Consider the following 22,984-nt stretch of genomic DNA (forward strand, 5'->3'; position numbering starts at 1 on the left):
TTCACTTCCTTCACTGTCCTAGAGACAACCATGGCTAATGGTCTGAGGGTGTGTGTGTGTAAATCTTTCAGGCTGAGTGTGTAGGGAAGCACACATACACCCAAGTTACATTCTGGTGAGCTTACTAATGCCCACTGTTTGAGAAGAGATATATCTTACAAGTCTTTATTTCCAGTAGTAGATAAGAGACTGCTACATGGTAGTTATCTCACAAATGAGATTAAACAAGCTTTTCCAACATGTATGAATAATGAATATTTTCACATTCATTATCACAGGCCTAATATCCAAATTTTTACTGTAAATAAACTGTATTTAGTCAATAATAAATGATACATCAGCCCTAAGTGGTGTGGTTCAGTGGGTTGAACTTCATTCAGCAAACCAAAATGTCATCGGTTCAATTCCAGGTCAGGGCACACGCCTGGGTTGTGGGCCAGATCCCCAGTTGGGGGCATACGAGAGGCAACCAATCAATCTTTCTCTCGCACGTCAATGTTTCTCTCCCTCTCTCCCTTCCTTCCCATCTTTCTATAAAGAAATAAAATCTTTTTTAAAAAGTTACTAACCTTTATAAAAATAATGAGATATCAATGATAATGGAAGGTTAATTTTTACTGAGTGAAAATTCTACTCCTTAACCTCTTCCTTAAAAGATCCTCCCCCCGCCCCCGCCACCCCCTAACTGAAAACCTGGCTGCCCCTGGAAGCCCTCTCATTCGGAGATCACTGCTGCTCTCCCACATTTCCTACAGATGGGGAATATTCCTCCTTACTGCTTATGAACCTTTTCTCCTCTGTCCTCCTTCAAAGACCTGAATACATTTTAATTTCTTGCTATCAGATTTCATCATTTACTATCCTATCTTATTTATGTCATCTACTGATCCTCAGCTACTTCGTTCTTCAGCTGAAGTCTTCAGAACCTTGCTATCTTCCATTCTACTCCTACACTGCACTCAGTGACATTGTGGTACCAATAATCACACGGATGGCTCATCTAACACTGTGGCCTTTCGGGTCTCTGACCTCCCACAACAACCATGTCCAACATACCATTCCAGCTTGATTATCAGACCCAGTTACTTCATCATCTCCGAAGTCTTGATTTTAAGCATCCTAACACTTTTTTTTTGGAAATACAAATTACTTTTAATTAAAAAATAAATAAAAATATAGATCCTTGTTAAACACTTCATTTACAAATATGCAGCCTTATTTTAAAATGTGGTAATGCTCAAAGATGGCAGTTGACTTCACTTATATATGTACCATGTTCTTAAAATATCAGTACATTGGCTTTTAAGTTATGTTCAGCCCTCCAGCTAAATTCTCAAATAATTGTCAAGAGTCATATGTGCTGGGCCCTGGCTGGTGTGGTTCAGTGGATTGAGTGCCGGTCTGTGAACCAAAGGGTTGCTGGTTCAATTCCCAGTCGGGGCATGTGCCTGGGTTGCAGGCCAGGTCCCCTGTTTGGGGTGTGTGAGAGGCAACCACACATTGATGTTTCTCTCCCTCTCTTTCTCTCTCCCTTCCCCTCTCTCTAAAAATAAATAAATAAAATCTTTTAAAAAAAAGAAGAGTTGTATGTGCTGGGATAAGCCCACCATTATGCTAAACAAGGTAAGTTCTAGAGCAAAAGGTGACGTATTCATGAAATACTGGTTTTGATGTGACAGAAGTCACATGAGCACACAGATTTAATGGAAACAAAGTGATAAACTAGCAAATTTGCTTATTTGCTAGTTTACATATACTATTACAATACAATGTACTATTGTATTGTATACAATATACTATTACAGTTGTCCCATTTTCCCCCTCATTCCCCTCCACCCTGCACACCCTCTCCCAAGTACATTCCCCTTTTAGTTCATGTCCATGTGTCATAAGTTCTTTAGCTTCTACATTTCCCATACTATTCTTGCCCTCCCCCTGTCTATTTTCTACCTACCATCTATGCTACTTATTCTCTGTACCTTTTCCCCCTCTCTCCTCCTCCCACTCCTCTGTTGCTAACCCTCCATGTGTTCTCCATTTCTGGGGTTCTGTTCCTGTTCTAGTTGTTTGCTTAGTTTGTTTCTGTTTTTGTTTTAGGTGTGGTTGTTAATAATTGTGAGTTTGCTGTCATTTTACTATACATGTTTTTTATCTTCTTTTTCTTAGATAAGTCCCTTTAACATTTCATAAAATAAGAGCTTGGTGGTGATGAACTCCTTTAATTTGACCTTATCTGAGAAGCACTTTATCTGCCCTTCCATTCTAAGTGAAAGCTTTGCTGGATAGAGCAATCTTGGATGTAGGTCCTTGCCTTTCATGACTTGGAATACTTCTTTCCAGCCCCTTCTTGCCTGTAAGGTCTCTTTTGAGAAATCAGCTTGACAGTCTGATGGGAACTCCTTTGTCGGTGACTGTCCCCTTATCTCTTTCTGCTTCTAGGATTCTCTCCTTCATTTTTACCTTGGCTAATGTAATTATGATGTGCCTTGGTGTGTTCCTCCTTGGGTCCAACTTCTTCGGGACTCTCTGAGCTTTCTGGACTTCCTAGAAGTCTATTTCCTTTGCCAGATTGGGGAAGTTCTCCTTCATTATGTTTTCAAATAAGTTTTCAATTTCTTCCTCTTCCTCTTCTTCTGGCACCCCTATGATTTGGATGTTGGAATGTTTCAAGATGTCCTGGAGGTTCCTAAACCTCTCCTTATTTTCTTGAATTCTTATTTCTTCATTCTTTTCTGTTTGGTTGTTTCTTTCTTCCTTCTGGTCCACTCCATTGATCTGAGTCCCAGTTTTCTTCCCATCACTATTGGTTCCCTGTGCATTTTCCGTCATTTCACTTAGCGTAGCCTTCATTTTTTCATCTAATTTGTGGCCAAATTCAACCAATTCTGTGAGCATCCTGATCACCAGTGCTTCGAACTGTGCATCTGATAGGTTGGCTATCACTTGGTCACTTAGTTGTATTTGCTGTGGAGCTTTGATCTGTTCTTCCGTTTGGGCCTTTTTTTTGTTTTGTTTTGTCACACCTGTTATGTATGAGGGGTGGAGACTTAGGTGTTCACCAGGGAAGGGCAACCCAGTCACTGGGTTGTGACACTGTATGTGGGGAAGGGGGCAGAGAGGGAACAATGGGGCTTGCTCCGCTCTCTGTTGGATTTCAGTCCTTTCGGCCGCTTCCCTCAAGCAAACTAGGCCTTTCTGGTGCTCATTCCCATGTGGGTGGGCTTGTGCATGTTCTAGGACCCCATAGGTCTCTCCAATCAGCTCTCCTGTGAGGCTGGGAGTCTCCCCCGGCACCTCAACCCCCACAGGTGTTTCCAATCAGTGTTTTGAGGCTTTATTTCATGGTGCTGGGACCCTAGGTTGCATGGTTTGTCCCGCTCCCCAGTTTTGCCTGGTTTATCTGCGCGAGAATGTGGGACCGCCCGGTCAGCCAGCCGCCTTGTGCGCAGTGCCTTGCTTCACAATCGCCACCTCACTGGGTCTGCCTGTTGCTGTCTTGCGTGCCCAGGGTGCCTTGTGCGCCTGGTGCCACCACTTTTTTTTCTGTGACCCCTCTCTGCCCTGCTACCCGACTCCACCCTTCCTACCAGTCTGGATGAATGTGTCTATTTTAACTCCCTGGTTGTCCAATTTCCATACAATCCAATTTTCTGTCAGTTCTGGTTATTTTGTTTCCAAAATGTTGTCCTTATTTTGGTTGTGCGAGGAGGCACAGTGTGTCTACCTACATCTCCACCTTGGCCAGAACTCCTAGATTTGCTTTTTTAAAAAGGTGTTAAAATAACTCACTTTAAATTAAGCAACTATTTGGGAATTACAAAAACTGAAAATCTCATCCTTTTCCCACCTATAAGGGAAATAGATAGGTGATGAAAATAATGACTAGTAGTGTTTCACAGTCTTGTTGATTTAACATATAATTCCAAAATGCAAATATTTAAAATGGTGTTTGAAGATAAATATCTACAATGTTAATCTTGTGTATGCTGGGTTAATGTGATTGTTCTATTTACTTAGACATGTATCATCCTGATAAGCTTCCCCACACTCAACCACCACCCCTGTCCTTCCAGTTCATATGCCCCAGCAATCCTCCTGTCTCATTAATGCCTCCCATCCATTAATCTTACCAACTTTCCTGTTACCCACCATCTTCATGACCTCACTTCTCTTCTTGCCCAGTGTAGACTCCAGAGTTCAATATTAAATGCCCTTGCTTCTTTGGCATGGTCCCCTGGGAAACCTCACCTCTGGTTAGAGTCAATTAATGTCCTCTTATCCTAATACCTAAGCCACTGAACCTCACTGATGAGAAAAACCTTGAGGACTCACTTTAAATTTTTCACCATAAATCTCAAACGGATCCCCAATATAGGCCTGTCTTGTGAGGACTACTATATAGGATTTCAGTCCTTTGAAGTTTCTTGAGAATTGCTACAGGCCAGTATATGGTTAATTTTTAATAAATATTTTGTTTTCTTAAAAGAAAGTATATTTTGCAATTTAGGGGTGGGGGAACAGTGTACTATTACCCATTATTCAACCTTGTTAAGTTTGTTTAAACTTATGATTTTACAGATTGTGGATTTGTCTTTTTCCTTGTCATTCTGTCGGTTTCTATCTTATACATTTTAAGGCCAAGTTATTAGGTGCATACAAATGTGAAACTGTTATATCTTTCTGGTGAATTTAACCTCTTATCATGATGAAAGACACCTTTATTGGTAGGCTTTTAAGAATTTCTGCCTTAAAGTATATTTTTGTCTAATTTTCCTTTAGCTACATCACTTTTGGGGGTTGTTTTCAGTATTTATCTATTTTTTCTCTCCTTTAAACTTTCCTGTATCCTTGTGTTTCAAATGTGTTCCTTCTAAGCATTAAGTATGATATTGTCTTTTTAATTTTTTTTAGTTCACTGATTTGAAAGCGGGGGGAGAGAAACATCAATTTGTTGTTTCACTTATTTATGGATTCACTGACTGAGTCTCATATGTGCCCTGACCAGGGATTGAACCCGCAACCTTAGCATATCAGGAAATACTCTAACCAACTTAAGCTGTCTGGCTAGGGCTAGAATTTTGTCTTTTTAAACAAATCCTCTAGACCATTAACATTAATAAAATTATTGATATATTTGGGTTTAAAACTACCTTATTTTATGATTTGTCCCACTTTTTCTATGTTTCTTTTTCTATGTTTCTTTTTTTCTTGTCTTTTTTTTGGATTGGCTATTTTTCCTCCATTCTACTTTTTTCACCTTTACTTGGTTATAAAGTATGTATATAACCTATTGTTACCCTTGAAATTACAGCATACATTCTTAACTTACCAAAGTCTAATGATAATATCTCTTTCTTTCATAGAATCCAATGATCTTAAAACACTAATTCCATTTACTAGCCTCCCCCAAGTTACATACTATTATTACATGTTTTTTTTTTAATTCTTTTTTTTTTTTAAGATTTTATTTATTTATTTCTAGAGAGGGAAGGGAGGGGGAGAGAGAGAGAGAGAGAGAATATCATCAATGTGCGGTTGCTGGGGGTTATGGACTGCAACCCAGGAATGTACCCTGGCTGGGAATCGAACCTGGGACACTTTGGTTCCCAGCCCGCACTCAATCCACTGAGCTACGCCAGCCAGGGCTTATTACATGTATTTTAATTCTCTTTTTTAAAAGTTCATGAAAACATTATTGTTTTTATAGAGACTATATACATTTAGATTCACCACATATGTATCTCTTCCTTTGTTCTTCATATTTTTCCTGCATTTGATTTTCCATCTGAGATCATTTCTTCTTTTGCCTAAGGTCCTTCTGTTACTACTTTATTTAGAATTTCATTTATTGAAAGTCATTCAGTTTTTTTTTTCTGGAAAAAAATGGCTTTACCTTCATTCTTAAAGGCTGCAGTTATTTTCAGTTAGTACATTGAAAACATCATCCAATGTCTTTTGGCTTCCATTTTTTCCCTTTGGCTGCTTTTGAGATTTTCTCTGTCTTTGGTTCCTGCAGTTTCTCTGTGTGTTGGGAGATGAGGATTTATATTTACTTATTCTCACTGCCTGATACTCATAGCCTTGTGTCATAGTCCCAATATAGTCCTGGTGTTGGGGGACATGATCAAGGGTGGCTAGCTTATAAAAGAGACTAGTTTCCACCTTCCTCTCTTGAATCCTTCACTCTGGAGAGGTCCATGTGGGACTAGAAGTCCATCTAAGGCTCCTGCCAACAGCCCGCACTGAACTGCCAGCCACTGAGTGGGACATCTTGGAAGCAGATCCTCCAGCCCCAATAAAGCTTTCAGATGAATGCAGCCCAGCCAACTTCTTGACTAAAAACCTCATGAGAGATTCCAGGCCAGAACCACTCAGCTAAAGCTACTCTCCAATTTCTGGCCCATAGCAACTGAGTGTTGTTTATTGTTGTTTTAGGCACTAAATTTCAGGGCAATTTATTATGCAGCATTAGATAACTAATACAATCTTGCTTGAATTTATTAGGCTATCTGAATCTGTTTATCAATATGTCTTTCAATAGTCCTTGAAACTTCGTAGTCAGTACCCCTTCTTGCTTTCAAGGACTCCAACTAAATATGTGTTAAACCTTCTCACTGTAGATTTAAAATCCCACATACTTTTTATCTTTTAATCTTGTCATACTATATTTTAGATGTTTCTGCTAACCTATCTTCAGGTCACTAATTTTTTCTTCAGCCATTTCTAATCTGCTGTTAAACTCATCCCGAGTTCTTTTGCTTAACACTTTTTAATTCTGAAATTTCTATTTATTTATTCAAATCTGCTGTCATTCATTTATAATTTCACGTTCCCTGTCAAAATTTTATAATTCAGCTTGTATTTCTTAGACCATAGAAAATATAGTTGTGCCACAGTCTTGTCTGCTATTTCCATAACTGATATGATTTTGTGATTGTTGTTTCTGTTGTCTATATGTCCACTGGTACTCATCCTTGCTGTTCTGTTTCTGTGGTTTTGTGCATTGAACACTGTGTTTAGAAATTTATTTGTAGGAACATATTTATGCTAAAGGAATGGTATAATCTCTGAAGAGGATTTTGTTAGATACCTAGCAAAATTTTTACCAGGAGGCACTGCAAAGTTGGAACACTTGAATCCAAATTCAGGACCTGTTTCCCTGGGCCATCAGATGACAGAAAGTCAACTTCAAGTCCATGTGCAAACAGGTTTACTTCCACTGTATTCCCCCTCTGAGATATCACCTCACACCCATTAGGAAAGCTACTATAAAAAAACAAACAAACAAACCAGAAACCAACAAGGTTGACAAGTATTTAGAGAAATCGGAACTTCTTTGTACTGTTGGTGGGAATGTAAAATGGTATAGCTACTGTGGAAAAACAGTACGGAGGTTCCTCAAAAAATTAAAAATAGAATTACCATGTGACCCAGCAGTTCCACTTCTAGGTATACACCCAAAAGAACTGAAAGTAGAGTCTCAAAGAGACATGCGTATAGCCATGTTCATAGCAGCATTATTCACAGTAGCTAAAACATGAAAGCAACCCAAGTGTCCACCAATCTATGAATGAATAAGCAATGTGGGTACATACATACAATGGACTATTATTCAGCCTTAAAAAGGAAGAAAATTCTGCCCTGGCTGGGTGGCTCAGTTGGTTGGAGCATCGTCCTATACACCCAAATGCTAAGTGCTTTATATAATTCCTTCAATCCTTTCTACAACCATATTGCCAAGGTATTATTACTTCTCTGTTTTATAGGTAAGTGACAAAGCTGGGATTTGAACTTGGGTCTGCTACCAAAAACCCATGTTTTGTTCTTTAATTCACCTCCCCTCTGCTGTGGCTGCTTCTCTTCAATCTCTTGTGTTGGCAACTCACTCACTTAAGACTGACTAATTGATTTTAACTTCTTTAAAATTTTATTTTTGAATTATAGTATACATTCAATATTATTTTGTTTCATTTGTTGCCATATACTATGTTTTTAATTTAATTTTTATTTTTTAAAGACTTACTTATTTTCAGAGAGGGGAAGGGAGGGAGAAAGAGAGGGAGAGAAACATCAGTGTATGGCTGCCTCTCACGTGCCCTCACTGGGGGCCTGGCCCATAACCCAGGCATGTATCCTAGACTGGGAGTCAAACCAACGACCCTTTAGTTCACAGGCTGGCGCTCAGTCCACTCAGCCACACCAGCCAGGGCTTAAATTTTATTTTTCAATTATAATTTATTCAATATTATTTTGTATTCATTTCAGGTATATATCATAGTAGTTAGACAAGCATATACTTTACCAAGTGTTCCCCCTGATATTTTCAGTACCCACTTGGCACCATATATAGTTATTACAGTATCGACTATATTCCCAATGCTCTACTTTAGACACTCAAGACTATTTTGTAACTACCAACTTGTACTTTTCAATCCCTTCACCTTTTTCACCCAGTCCCCCAATCCCTTCCCTTCTGGGAACCATTAGTCCATTCATTGTATCTATGAGTCTGTTTCAATTCTGTTTTTTCATTTATTTTGTTCTTTAACTTCCACATGTAAGTGAAATCCTGTGGCATCTGTCTCACTCTCTTATTTGCAGGTTGAGATGCTGAAGGCTCTATCCTGGACTATTTTTTCCATCTATAGTATTCTTTTTTTTTTAAGATTTATTTATTTATTTATTTTTAGAGAGGGGAAGGGAGAGAGGGAGGGAAACATCAATGTGTGGTTGCCTCTTGCATGCCCCCAGCTGGAGACCTGGCCCACAACCCAGCCATGTGCCCTGAGTGGGAATCGAACTGGTGACTTTTCAGTTCACAAGCTGGCACTCAATCCACTGAACCACGTCAGCCAGGGCCCATCTATAGTATTCTTAAATGTTTCTATTCACTCTATAGAATCAATTACCTTCTATGTGTATATGACTCTCAAATCTATAATTTTCAACCCAGAGTGAAAAATGACCAGAGTTTACTTTTTAAGTTGTCTCTGGACAGCCCCACTTGAAGTTTCATGTGTCCTCCAAAGTCAACAATATGTACCAACCAGTAACTGATACCCCAGTTAGTTGCTCATGTGGAAAATGAGGAATCAATTTGATACCATCTCCTTTATTTTCAACAACCAAACACTCAGCAAGTCCAATTGATTTTATTTTTAAGTGGTTCTCAAAACATCCATGTCTCCATCCCTCTGCTACCACCCTAATTTAAGCCAACATCTCAGCTGCTCTCACTACAACAGTCTTTTAATGATTCTTAAATCCACTTTTGCCCCCTTGCCTCCAGTCATTCTCCAATCAGCAGCCAGAATGATCTTTTTGAAATCCAGATCCAATTGTGTCATTCCACTGCTTTAACCTACCTGCTCCCTAATTATCTTAAGAGAGAATTCAATGTGTGATATGGTTAAGCATAAGCAGACTAAAGACTTAGGTTCAACTTCTGGCTGACTATGCTGTGAGCATCCTCACAAGGCTTCAGCTTCCTCATCAGAAAAATGGGGATACCATCTCTTTAAAAAGTTGTTATGGGGTTTAGATAACTTTAAAAAGAAAGCTCTGAGCCTTCTGAACAATGACACTGTTCCTTCCATGAAAGCTGTGCTGCTACTTCTAACAATGCTACTTCATGCCATCAGGTCCCTGGGTTTTCCAAGATATCAGTCTAAAATTCTTCTAAGCCAGTAGTCATAGAGAAGTCACCAGATTTTCCTCAAATTATTTATCTTTTATTTTTTCTCTCTTTTATGAATATATCTTCATTTTATTTTGAAGGAAGCCACCTAACATGTAGACTATACTTATTTCTAAATATAACATTAAAGTCCTAATATGTAGCTATTAGTATATAGACATCTAACAATAATCAATAATTTTGTATACAATCAGCTAAAGAGGCAAGTACCTGCATAGCAATAGGTCCTTGGGACATTTGAGAGCTGTAATTCATTCCTATCATGCCTTGCATATTAGGCTGCATGACAGAGACCATAGGAAATCCTTGTTGCTGCATTGGCATCAGACCTGCTGAAAAACACAAAGGTAGTATTAAAGCCAATGTGTTCTAAAGTGTATTTTCTTAAAACTCTAAGTACCCAAAGGACTTTTTACTTGGAAGGTGGCAGAGTTAGCGGAAAAAGCAAAGGCTCTGGAGTGAGACAGACTTAAGTGTGAATTCCAACTCCATCATACTTAGCTATGTGATCTTGGGCAAGTTATAAAACTTCATCTGCGAAAGGAAGATAATAATACTTGTTTCACAGAATTTTGGGGCATACTTACCCGTGTCATTCCCTCCCACACTGAATAGGGCTGCCCATTATAACAAATAGGATATTGTGGAAATGACAGCTTTGTTCACAAAAACCACTGCAGCGTCCTCTTTGGACTGTTGGATCACCTCCTCTAGGGAAAACCACTGCTTCCTTAGGAGAATATTCAAGCAAGTCCCATGGAGAAGCCATGTGGCCAGGAACTGAAACCTCTTGCCAGAAGGCAGCACAGATTTGCCATCTCTGTGAGTGCTGTGAGTGAGTCATCTTGGAAACAGATCTTCCAGCCCCATTCAACCTTTAGATGCCTACAGCCCTGGCTAACGTCTCTACTGCAATCACTTTAGTCCTGTGCCGAAACTGCCCAGTGAAGCCCCTCCCATAAACCGGACCCCAAACACAGGGTGAAATAATAAAATTTGTAAAGTTTTGGGTTAATTTTTTATGTAGCAGCATGTAACTAATACAATAATGGTTAAGAGCATGAACTAGGGATGCCAACTGAACCATCACTTGCTAGTTTTGGGACCTTGAACAACTTGTTTAACTTCTGTTCCTCGGTTTCTGATTTGTAAAACTATATAATACCTAAGATGCTTAAAGAAATTATATTCCTCTTCTCTTTCACCACAGGGATGTAAAATATATAATGCAATGGCAAGAAAACTATCATGAAGGCATGACTTAGCGTATAGTATATCCCAAGCTTTTCCAATGAAGTACCCCCAAGAGCAGTGGAGAGTAAAGATATATCCCTCTGGAGTTTAATAAATACTAAACACCTACCACATTTTAGACACAGTTCGCTCATCATGTATACTTGGTATACAACAGTGAGCAAAACAAAACCCCCACATACCCTGAACACAGATTTCAATCTAATTTTGCATTTTATCACATATTATATCCATGTTGGTTCTACTGTAAGAAGCTTTTAATCAAATTTTGATTTGAAAAATTAAAGGTCTAGTACAACATACCACATTTATCTGATGTGTTCTGTGAGCCTTTGGGGTTATTTATACATGGTTTAATTTCAGGAGCACGAACATCCACTTTTGTAGGTAACGTGTATTAGTGGTAAGCTATTCATTTATTTATTCAATTATTTATTCAAGTGTTTGAGGGCCTACCCCATGTCAGGCACCATTCTAAGGACACAGCAATGAACAAAGCCAGGTCTTTGCCCTCATGGAACATACATTGCCATCAGAGGAAATAAGTAATAAAAAAATAAGTATACGCTAGGTGGTAATAAAAGGCAGGGCAACAAATAAAGCAGGGTGAGGGGGAAGGGAGAGTTAGGGAAAAGACTGGTTCTGTTTCATAGTCAGAAAAGGGTTTGCCAATAGGGTAGCATTTAAGCAAAGACTTGAAAAAAGTAAGGGAGAAAGCCATGTGGATATTTGAAAAGAATATTCCAGAAAAAGGAACATCAAATGCAAAGGCCTTAAGGTGTCATGGAGAATTATAAAGCACAGGCTGAATAAAACCATAGTCAGATGTTTTTCCTCTTATTCCTTTGGATGTAAAGTTTTATTTTAATTAACTTTATTTAATTCTTGAATGGGTAACTCAGGTAGTATTTGGTACAACATTTAAAGGTATAAAGGTATACAAAGTGAAAAATAAGTCTCATTTCTCTCCTTTCTCCTGTTTACCTACTCATGATCTTATGACTGCTCTTGCTGTCAGTTTCTTGCATATGCTTTCAGAAATAGTCCATGCATAATTTAAAGCCCTCAAATGATCAAGAAGTCCACTCTAACATACACTGTAAAAAGAAAAAAAATGTCTAAAACAGATCCAAATTCCAGAAAAAAAATTTCAGAGAATCTTTTGGGACCTCTTCTTGTCCTATTCCTTTGCTGCATATATAGATTTTTACTTCAAAGTTTATAAAAATGAAATATAAACCATGATAACGAACACATAATTGTAATGCCTTCTTAAAGAACAAAAGATCTCACCTTGGCTGGTGTAGCTCAGTGGGTTGGGCATTCTCTCACGAACTGAAAGGTCACCAGTTCAATTCCTGGTCAAGCACATGCCTGGGTTGTGGGCTAGGTCCCTGGTTGGGGGCATGTGAGAGGCAAACCAAACGATGTTTCTCTCACACACTGAAGTTTCTCTTCCTCTTTCTCCCTCCCTTCCTCTCTCTCAAAATAGATAAATAAATCTTGGGAAAAAAAAGATCTCAAACCATTTTATCTAAATCTGGGACATATCAAATTACAGGTGGCTTAAATAATGCATAATGAGAGTACAATGCAAAGAATACAACTGATCCTTGGAAAAATTTACCTGAAACTCAACCTCCATCACTGATTATTAATGGAAAACAGTATAAGCCACTGACCGCTTGCTACTGAGCAGCTCTTTATCGTTCATCTCTAACAGTGACCTCGGAGTCTGTTTCTCTAGCAAGTCTACCATAAGCAGTCAACACTGGCATCGTGAGAAGGGCCAGTTTTCAGAAGCGGCCTGGTGTGTGGAGAGAAAGAGGGCACAGTGGAAAGAGAAAAGTAAGAAGAAAGAGGGGAAGAGGCAGACATCTCCTCCCTTCCATGTCGTGTCCCGGTGGCACAGCTGTACTCCTTCATTGCTGTTTCCTTGAAGTGAAAGCCAGAACTGATATTGGTGGTCCCTGGTCGGCAACCATGACAGGAGAGAGAGAAATTGCGAGGGATAAAACTGAGACTAAAAATAGTTTAAACAGAATCAGAATATGTGATCTCTAATCATGTATTATAATAAGACCAAATTTATATAGAGAAAATACGGTAGTGAAAAATGCTGAATATGCTAATAAGCACAAGACAGACACATACCCTGCTCAATGGAGCTAACCATCTATGGCAGCAATTTTCAACCAGTGCTGCAACAATGTTTAAAACATGTACTACCTGACTACTTAGTCAGGGGCACTAACCTCTTTTTCCTTTAGATTGCCAAATAAAAAAATTACAACAGCCAACACAATAGCTGTCCAGTGTGAATAAGTCAGAATTATAACTATTTTTTGTTAGAGCAGAGAAAAATATATTTTTTGGTGTGCTGCAGAATTTTAGTAATTAGTTTGTGTGTGCCGTGAGATGAAAAAGGTTGAAAATTGCTGATCTAGGAAGGGACTAGATAGAAGGAAAAAGATGTCATTTAGAGAATTCTTTAATTCTCTCATTCTCAAAGTCTCCATCTCTGTCAACTGTTAAATAATAATCTGTCAATAACATGTTTTTTGAAAGAAAACAAAGGTAGTAAAATCTTAATCATTGCTAGTAACAATATTTTTATCTGACATATCTCCCCAGGCAAGGGAAACAAAAGAAAAAATAAACAAATGGGACTACATCAAACTAAAAAGTTTTTGCAGAACAAAGGAGACCATCAACAAAATGAAAAGACAACCCCACAAAATGGGAGAGCATATTCACCAATACAATTGATAAGGGGTTAATATCCAAAATTTATAAAGAATATACAAAACTCAACACCAAAAAAACCAAAACAATCCAATTAAAAAATTGGTAAAGGACTTGAGAGGACATACAGAGGGCCAATAGACATGAAAAGATGCTCAATATCACTAATTATGAGAGAAATGCAAATTAAAACCACAATGAGCTACTACCTTACACCTATCAGAATGGCTCTCATCAATAAATCAACAGACAAGTTCTGGCTAGGATGTGGAGAAAGGGGAACTCAAGTGCACTGTTGGTGGGAATGCAGACTGGTGCAACTACTGTGGAAAGCAGTATGGAGATACATCAAAAAATTAAAAAGAAATCTGCATTTTAACCCAGCGATTCCACTTTTGGGAATATATCCAGAAAAACCCAAAACACTAATTTGAAAGAACATAAGTACCCCTATGTTCATTGCAGCATTATTTACAATCGCCAAGATATGGAAGCAGCCCAAGTGTCCATCAGTAGATGAGTGGATAAAACAACGATGGGACATTTACACAATGGAATACTACCCAGCTATAAAAAAGAAGATTCACCCTTTATGACAGCATGGATGGATCTGGAGAAAATTATGCTAAGTGAAATAAGCCAGTCAGAGAAAAACAAATACCGTATGATTTCACTTATATCTGGAATCTAAAGAACAAACTGAACTAACAAGCAAAACAGAGACAGACTCATAGACAAAGAGCAAGATGACAGCTATCAGGGTGGAGGGGAGGTTAGGGGGTAGAGGGATCGAAGAAAAAGGACTTGTGGACATGGACAACACTGTGGTGATTGCAGGAGGGAGAGGAACATAAGAGGGCTACATTGTAACGGAAAAATACAATAAAAATTACTAAAAAAGGGAAACACATGTTCATAAAATGTAAAAAACTGGAAAATAATTTTAAATAATATCTTGTTACCTTGTAAATTTATTGAATTACTTGATTAAACAATAATTGGGCCAACTTAAAAAAACTTATTTAGAGAGAGAGGGAGAGAAACATCAATCATTGCCTATCCCATGCCCCCAGCTGGGGACCTGGCCCACAACCCAGGCATGTGCCCTGACTAGAAATTGAACAGGCGACCTTTCAGTTTGAGGGACAGTGCCCAACCCACTGAGCCACACCAGTCATGGCTGTAAATACAATGTTTAAATAAGTTTGGGAGAAATGAGAAATGATTCTTATTAATCCTCAAATTACATAATTTTTGAGAAATTTTAAGAGAAGATATCATATATATTCAAGACTATAGGAAAATTTTACTCTGTTTGGCACAATAAATTCTCTTTACCCACATAATCTCCAAGTCAGAAACATAATAATGAAAAATAAACTTAGCCTGTCACTTACCTTGAGGGGGTCTTATTCCACCTGCAACTGGAAACATGAAGCTGAAAGCAGAACAAAAATACATTGGGATCTTCATATGTACAAAGATTTCAAATAAAACATGCCATTTATTTTCTACATAAATGAAAAAATGTAGATAGGGCCCTGGCATGTATTCTGCAGTACAATATTCAATCATCGCTACCAATAGAGAGTGAAAAATCCACAGGCATCATGACAGGCAGCCTGGTAACAGAGGAGGAAATTTTTTAAACTAGAAGACAGAAGGCCTTGAAGCTAGTCCTGGTGCTGTCATTGTGTGACTTCCCTGGATTCCAATTTCCCCATCCCTAAAATGAGAGGATTTGAATTAGATTCAATTCAGTGCACACTGAGTGCCTACCACATGAAAGTAGTGAATTAACTCACAGTCCTGTTGGAGACAGGTGCAGGCAAATAACTTTATCATAAGACAGAAGGTGCTGAGTGCTGTGAGAGGTCCAAAATACTAATAGGAATAAGAAGAAAAAGACTTAATTTCATGGGCTATATCTTATAAGTTTTGTGGAAGTATCTTTTGACCTGCATCTTAGGGAGGCACACTATATAGTTTGAGCATAAAAGCTCTGAGGTCAGAGCTATGTGTTCAGAGATAAGACTTAAGGTTAAGTACCGTATTTTACCGTATACAATGCACACTTTTTTTGCCCGAATTTCTGAGGGAAAAATAAGGATGTGCATTATACATGGGTAGTATTAATTCCGTATCTATATACGTTTTTAATTCTTTTATTTATGCTTGTGCATTAAAAGTGTAACTCTAGAAAACAATAATGATATCTGTATGCAAGATAATACCCTGGAATATGATCATCGATTTTGTTTTTAAATATAAATGAATAAATAAATGAATTAAAAAATTAAAGTGAAACATTTTTTCCTAAAAGTCTGGGCCAAAAATGTGGGTGTGCACCATACATGGGAGCACATTATACATGGCAAAATATGGTATAAGATACAGAATCAGAAAAGTAAACAGTCTGTAGAAGGCCTTTAAAATGTTTATGTTGAACATTATATAAAGACAGAGCATTTTAAATATGGTAAAATATATATAAAATTTTAGCACTGTAACCATTTTTAAGTGTACAGTTCAGTGACATTAGATACGTGCATTCACAATGCCGTAAAACATGCCACGATCCATTCCAAGACATTTTCATCATCCCAAATAGAAACTCTGTACCCATTGTCTAATGGGTCTAATCCTCCCCCGCAACTCCCAGAAGCCACTATTTTACTTTTTATCTCTATGACTTTACCTATTCCAGCTACCTCATATTAAGTGAAATCATATAAAATTTGTCCTTTTGTATCTGGCTTATTTCACTTAGCATGTTTTCAGGGTTCATCCATGTAGTAGCATGTATAAGAACTGCATTGCTTTTTATGGCTGAATAATACTCCATATATGCACATACCACATTTGTTTATCCATTCATCTGCTGATGGACGCTTGGGCTGTTTCCACCTTTTGGCTGTTGTGAACATGCTGCTATGAGCATTGGTATAGAAGTATCTGTTTGAGTTGCCTCTTCCAATTTTTTTTTTTTGGCATATACCTAGTGTTGGAAGTGCTGGGTCACATAGTAATTTTATGTTTGTTTTTGAAAAACTACCAAACTTTCCATAGCAGCTGCACCACTTTACATTCTCCTACCAGCAAGGCATGGAGGTTCCAATTCCTTCACATCCTCACTAACAGCTGTTATTTTCTGCTTTCTTAATGATAGTCATCCTAAAGGGCATGAAGTGGTATCTCATTGTGATTTGCATTTGCATTTCCCTAATAATCATAAATGTGCTTTAGGTTTCCCTGGTAATAGGGTATGGCAGAGAAGACGATCCCTAATCTTAAAAGAAATGTAAAGGGCCATAACCAGAATAGTGGCAAGGGCAAAGAAGAGGTGAAAGTGATTTAAAAGGATGAATCAACAGGACTGGACAACTGCCAGCATGGGGAACAGTAGTGAAAAAGCAGAATAAGAGCAGAACATGATACTAAGATTTTGAGCCTGAGAACTGCGAGAGTGCTGATGCTGTTGACCGGAGACAGGAAGCCAATGTGAGTCGGTCTGGGGAGAAAGATGGTAGTAGTGTGTCCATGAGGAGCAATTCGGCAGGCAATCAGAAAAGTCACTCAAGCTCAGGAGAAGGGTCTAGGTCAATCTAGCTAGGCTCTTTTAAATAAAGGTAAAAAAAAAAAAAAACCTGAGCTCTAATTGTAGATGAAATAGCCAAGGGAATGTGCTTGTATAGTAACAAGGCAACAAAGGACAACCTTGGAGAATTCTCACAGTGACAGCTGAGAAGGGAACGGTCATCAGGAACTAAGGGAGTTGGTTATAACTGAAGAACCACCACATTTCAGGAAGAAGGAAGTACGGTAAATAATGTGTTAACTGGATAAAATGTTTAAACTTCAAGTTGAAATTCAGAAGTTCTCAGTATTTTTAAAAGTTACTCACATACTGAGATTGATAAATTTAGGAGAAATACAGTTAAGTAATCAACCTGTCGAGACTTTTCAAAATCAGTCTCAAAGATTACAATGACCAATATGGTTCAGTGGCTAAGTAAAAGCTGGAAACTCCGGCTCTGCCATAAAGTGACTCAGAAACTGTATGGAACCCCCTTCACCGTCTTGTCCTGTTGCCCCTCTGTCAAATGAGGGCACAGAATCACAAGTTTCCCAAGGTCCCAGCATAGATGACCAAATAGACAAGAATGGATGTATAAAGGTTACTTCGAAAACAAACAAATAAAAACTAACTTAAGAACATCACTGATGAACATGACTTACTCCAGTAATGATTTAGCAACCCAAACTACTTAGTGACCTATGTATCACTCACATGACTCTCTGAAATGTTTAGACAACTACTGTCAACATGCTTCAAGACTGGTTAGACAAGATAAGGCAGAAAAGTTAGGCAAAAAGCTTGGCACCAAGATAACTAACAATTTGATTTCAACTATTTCTTACTGATGTGCAGTGTGAAAGCAGAACTGTGAGCTCCGCTTGTCACATTCATTCTTCTTGCCTACTTCATTCGCTCTTCTTTGTAGTTACCTTTGCTACTAACCTAGATCAGCCTTCACTCGTCAGGCCTGGACTCCTATGAGACTTCCTAATGGATCTCATATAGCACAGGTGAGGGGCAACTTCCTAAAGGACCATTTAATAACCACTCCTAAGGTTAAAGCTATGCTCTGATTCCCTCTTTCCCTCCTTAGTTTATATTCAAGGACCACTCCAGGTTAGCACAACTTTCTTGTCCACTAGTCATTCCCACCTTTATGACCACCTCTTGACCTCTTCCTCCAAATGAGGCTCTGCGGAAATACTGCTTCTTCTTTGCCTTCAATGTAGCTTGAGTCTACAAATATTTACAGAATGGCTTTTCTATGTGCTAAAATGTGCTAGAAACAGCAAACGATGAAAAGATGAGGAAGCCCTTAAGGAACTTATAAAAGAGCAGGAAAAATACTGACAAGCTTATAAATGATATCCCTAGTAGGACACAAACTACTCAAGACCTTGCAATTCTTTCTATGTAGTATTTGACTTAAAAAATGTATACTTCTTATCTCTTGGGTAAATTCTGCCCTTTATACAACTCTACCATTTATTCTCAAGTAGCCCATTCAGGATACCAATCAAAAGTAGGCTAATATTAATAAAGTTGGAAAATGTCATTGCTTTTTGCTTAGTCTCTTAGAACAGGGACAAATATCTAAGAAAATGGTAAGTTATAGTTCATGGATTTTCTCTATTAAAAGCTAAGAGAGGTTACCTGGTTCCCCCCCCCCAAATATATATTCTTAGGCTACCATAATATTAGCTACCTCATAAAATAATCTCAGCTCTCACCACTACTCTCTAAAAACCACAATATTCTTTCTTCATACAGCTTCTCAGGCTCAGAATTTTGTAATACATGTAACATTTCCCATACATTATTCAAGGTAAGAGTTATTTTAACCACTTTTTCTCCCATATATCCTCTAGAGTTTTAAAATGCAGATGTTACTACAATCCAATTTTACAGAGGAAAGAAATTTTAAAATCAATCATTCTCATTTCTATCACAATACAGGCCATATTAATTTTTTTAAAAGTCTATGCTTATGAATCAATGATGTTAAAATACTATTAATTAAGGTAAATAATCCACTCAACTTTCTTCACCTGAGATCCTCCCACCCAAAACATAAAAAAATAAAAATAAAATAAAAAATAGAACATCCTAGAAAAACAAAAAATAAAAAACCCTGGCTTAGAATACCAAGTCATTTTACATTTATATTATCCCAGAACTTGGAGCCATGATTAATCAAATACTTGACTAAATTAATGCCGCTCAAGAACATTTTAGAAACTGTCATCACATACACAAAAGAAACAGAAATTATTACATATTTGTCTTCCCCAGTCAGAAACTGACTTATATTGAATATCCATGAAAAACTAGTGAATGAGTGGAAATTAGACAACAAAAGAAAGAAAAGTTTTAAATCTAAGTGAAAGATGTGTAGAGGAAATGGGAAACAGGGCTCACACAGGTGGCTTATTGGACAGTGGCTGCTTTCTTTTCTCTAGCATATATATTAAGCACCTGCAAGAGGTGATGACCTAAAGACTACAATTTTGTAGGGTTCATGACTCCAAAATTAAATTATTGCATATCAAAAAATGAACACTTTGTTTCCCAAAGATAATTCAGAATGCTTTGGATAAAACGCTATTAATCGCCAAACGTGGAGGCAGTATGTGTTGGCTAACAAAACAGAATCAGACTAGATCATTTATAGAAGTGTAAAACTTCCTAGAGTGAAATGTTTCCTTAAATGACAAGGTGCAAATGTTCATTTTCCTTACCGTTCTGGGTACGAGAACCACAGCAATTATTAGGTGAATTAGACAGAGGGCAGATTTGGTTAAGGGCTAAGTGAAAGTCTAGAAGCTTTGTTCTAATAACTACATAATGGCTGTTTAACAATGATTTTTTTTTTAAATAAGGAAACAAGCCTTAAAGAGTTACATCTACAAGGGCGCTATTTACTCATTGAAAGGTCTTAAGATTTTCCTGCGGTTTCTGCTATGTTAAAATGAAAAGGACAGAACAATCTACAAGGGAAAAGAACAGTACCACACACATCTTGAAAACAATTGTTCGTCTCTGTGACCAGATTTTTCAGAGCCTCCCTCCCCTCCAATGTCCTGGTCAAGCGCCTGGAGAGGAAGTGTCTAGCCGCTACAGAGCCAGCCAGAGCAAGAAGCGAGGCGCTGGGGTTCCTCCCTTACTCAGCCCAGGCCAGTGCCAAAGCAGCCGAGCGACCCTCACCTTCCCCTCTTCTGCTCCCCGCCCTGAGGCGTGCGCAAGCTCCCGGCACGGCCGCAGCAGCCAGTGCCCCAGAACCTGGGAAATAGGAGCGGGGCACCCGGGCTCCATCCTCCCACTTCGGCCTAGGTGTCCGGAGGCCCCTACTCCCGCACCCCAGTTCCAAGGCAAAAAGGGTCAGAGCTGGCCCCCATAACCGCCATAACCGCCAAACACCCCTCGCTGGTGGCCGCGGGGCGGGTCCCCGCCTGGTTCTTCACACCCACCTGCCTCCCCCGGCGGCCCCGGCGCCAGCTCCCGCGGCCCCGCCGCCGCCGCCAGCTCCGGTCCCCGGCCGCAGCGCCATCTTGCTCCCGGCCTGCTGCCGCCGCCACCTTACTAACAGCTGTCAACCGAAGACAGCCACTTCCGGGGCAAACAGCAGACCCCCACCTCGCCGCAGACCGGGCGACGGGGCGGGACCCTGTGCCCACGTGACCTCCGAGCCGGGCGGAGGGGGCGGTGCGCCCCGTCACGTGATCCGGCCCCCGCTTGGGGGTCCGTCAGGTGCAATTCTAGTTCTGGGGCTGTTTGGGGCGGTGTCCCGCTGCGTTCCTGGGAAGCTGATTCATTCTCTGCCAAGGCTCTTTGGAGAGACACTCTGGCGGTCGAGCTGCGAGGCGTCGTCGGTACTTCGTTCGAAAAACCATAATCTTGGTTAGTGGAAAGAGCAGGTTGAGTCCTGTTTTTTTTTAAACTGGATGGTGGGTACACAGGTATTTATTGTTAGTCACCTTTGCACACAAAGAATAGATGGATCCTCAGTGTTCCTTGGATACACCTTCACAGAGCCGGTTAGTGATCAGCGCTCTCCACTTTCCCCGTGGAACTCAGTGGCTTACTTTTGGTATCCACTCCAAAGCCGAAGGTATTTAAATTTTATTTTAGTAAAACAATAAACCCTAACCACACAAAACCTCTTCTGTTTGGTTCTGCCATCATGCCACCCAGTAATTCGTATTTCATACAGTTTCGCCTCGGAGATACTGCGGTTTGGTTCCAGACCACAGCAGAAAAGAGGGTATCACAATAAAGAGAGTCGTAATCTTTCTGGTGCAGGGTGTGGCCTTCAATTTGGAGGAAACAACAACAACAACCAAACCCGCAACAACTGAAGAGCCGTAAAGCAAAGCACAATAAAAGCAAGTATACCTGTACTTGCCAGCAGGGGCAAAATGGTGGTGTTTAGAAAACAGTTTATAATGCTATGAATCTGAGCATATTTTTACTGTGCTTTTTCCCTAATCAAACTGTTAAGTAAAATATAAAAGTCGAGTATAAACTTTTTCAAGCCCTCTAGTTTGCTTACTAGCAAGTAATGGATTATAATTAGCTTTATCTGTCACTCTTGCCTCAGGGCTTTTACAAGAACTTAGTTTGTAGGAAGTTATCGTTTATTGGGCACAAATCACTGGTCAGGGACTTACTGTATTTTTCCAAATTTTCAGTGTCTCTGATAATATTGGCATTTTACAGATGAGAAAACCAAGGTTAAAAGAAGCTGTAATTTGCTTAGGTCATAAACTGCAAAGCAGCAGGACCAGTATGCAAAATCTGTTGTTGTCCTTGCTCATTTCACTAGACCCAACTACTCAATTATGCATTCTTCTTTCATAATTGTCTACTAATTTCCTTCCTCCCCTTCTTTAGGTGAAACTGATTTGTGTAGCAGATTACTTCCAACTGATATAAAGGTGGTAAATTCAGTATTAATCCATTGACAAGCCAAGGCTATTACAGGTTTATGTAACCACTTTTATTTAAGGATGGGTGGTTACACAAGGGAAAAATGCTAAAAAAGAGGAAGTCAAATCAAATAAAAGTATATCAAGGATCACAGATGTGATACCTGCCTGGAATACTTTGTTCTATCTGCAAGGCTCAGCTCAGGATGTCAGCTTTCCATGACATTTCCAGTGTGGGTCAGATGCCCTCCTGTGTGATACTTGAGCCTCGTGGCCTTATGTCTAACATAGACTTTGTCACACTATTTGTTCCTTTACTTTATCCCTAACCACTAACACTGGAAGGGCAAGAACTGTTATCAAGCCTTATATTCTGAACTAAATATGTTTGTTTAAGGAATATTTGTTGTGAATTTACTACATGTTTTGCACAGGGCTAGGTACTTCTGACCTTGAGACAGTTGGTATTACCCCCAATTTCATAAATTAAAAAAAAACCTCTGAGAAATGAAAGAACTTTTTCAAAGTCATACCGTTGGCAACTGGGTGGCAGCAGCACACTTACCTTCAGAATATAGAGGCAAGGATCTGTTAGAACCAACAAAAAAGCACATGCTTGTAAGTATTTTTGGCACCTTGTAATAATGAAGCTCCATTTACATAAATTCTGAAGATGAACAATTTTTGTCCCATCTTAAATATTCTAGTTGGGAGCCTACCTGTCCTGACTCTGTAGAGTAAAAGGCTAAAAATAAAGGAAATAAATGTTTCACTCAAATGCTG

At 39.0% G+C, this 22,984-nt stretch overlaps 1 protein-coding gene and 1 long non-coding RNA gene across 11 annotated transcripts in view; one reads left to right on the forward strand and one right to left on the reverse strand.

Annotated features, from left to right (window-relative positions):
• SYNRG (synergin gamma) overlaps positions 1 to 20,899 on the reverse strand; it is a 74,773-nt gene extending 53,874 nt beyond the window's left edge. For 3 of the 10 annotated variants that reach the window (XM_036033643.1, XM_036033644.1, XM_036033638.1), the window contains exons 1-3: positions 17,344 to 17,915; positions 15,094 to 15,134; positions 9,908 to 10,029 (exon numbers count right to left, since the gene is read on the reverse strand). In XM_036033643.1, coding sequence (XP_035889536.1) covers positions 9,908 to 10,029; positions 15,094 to 15,134; positions 17,344 to 17,456 — 276 coding nt within the window. In that variant the 5' untranslated portion in view covers positions 17,457 to 17,915. Of the gene's footprint in view, positions 1 to 9,907; positions 10,030 to 15,093; positions 15,135 to 17,343; positions 17,922 to 20,743 lie in introns of those variants that run through there. The other 7 variants (XM_036033642.1, XM_036033640.1, XM_036033634.1 and 4 more) reach the window with 5 other exon arrangements.
• A 91-nt stretch (positions 20,900 to 20,990) lies between these two features.
• LOC118502191 lies at positions 20,991 to 22,806 on the forward strand. The gene is made up of 2 exons (XR_004904885.1): positions 20,991 to 21,384; positions 21,487 to 22,806. It is a non-coding gene; the product is annotated as an uncharacterized LOC118502191 (long non-coding RNA).
• Positions 22,807 to 22,984: the final 178 nt, after the last annotated feature.

This window comes from Phyllostomus discolor, chromosome 8 (genome assembly GCF_004126475.2).
Source record: "Phyllostomus discolor isolate MPI-MPIP mPhyDis1 chromosome 8, mPhyDis1.pri.v3, whole genome shotgun sequence".
NCBI lineage: Eukaryota > Metazoa > Chordata > Mammalia > Chiroptera > Phyllostomidae > Phyllostomus > Phyllostomus discolor.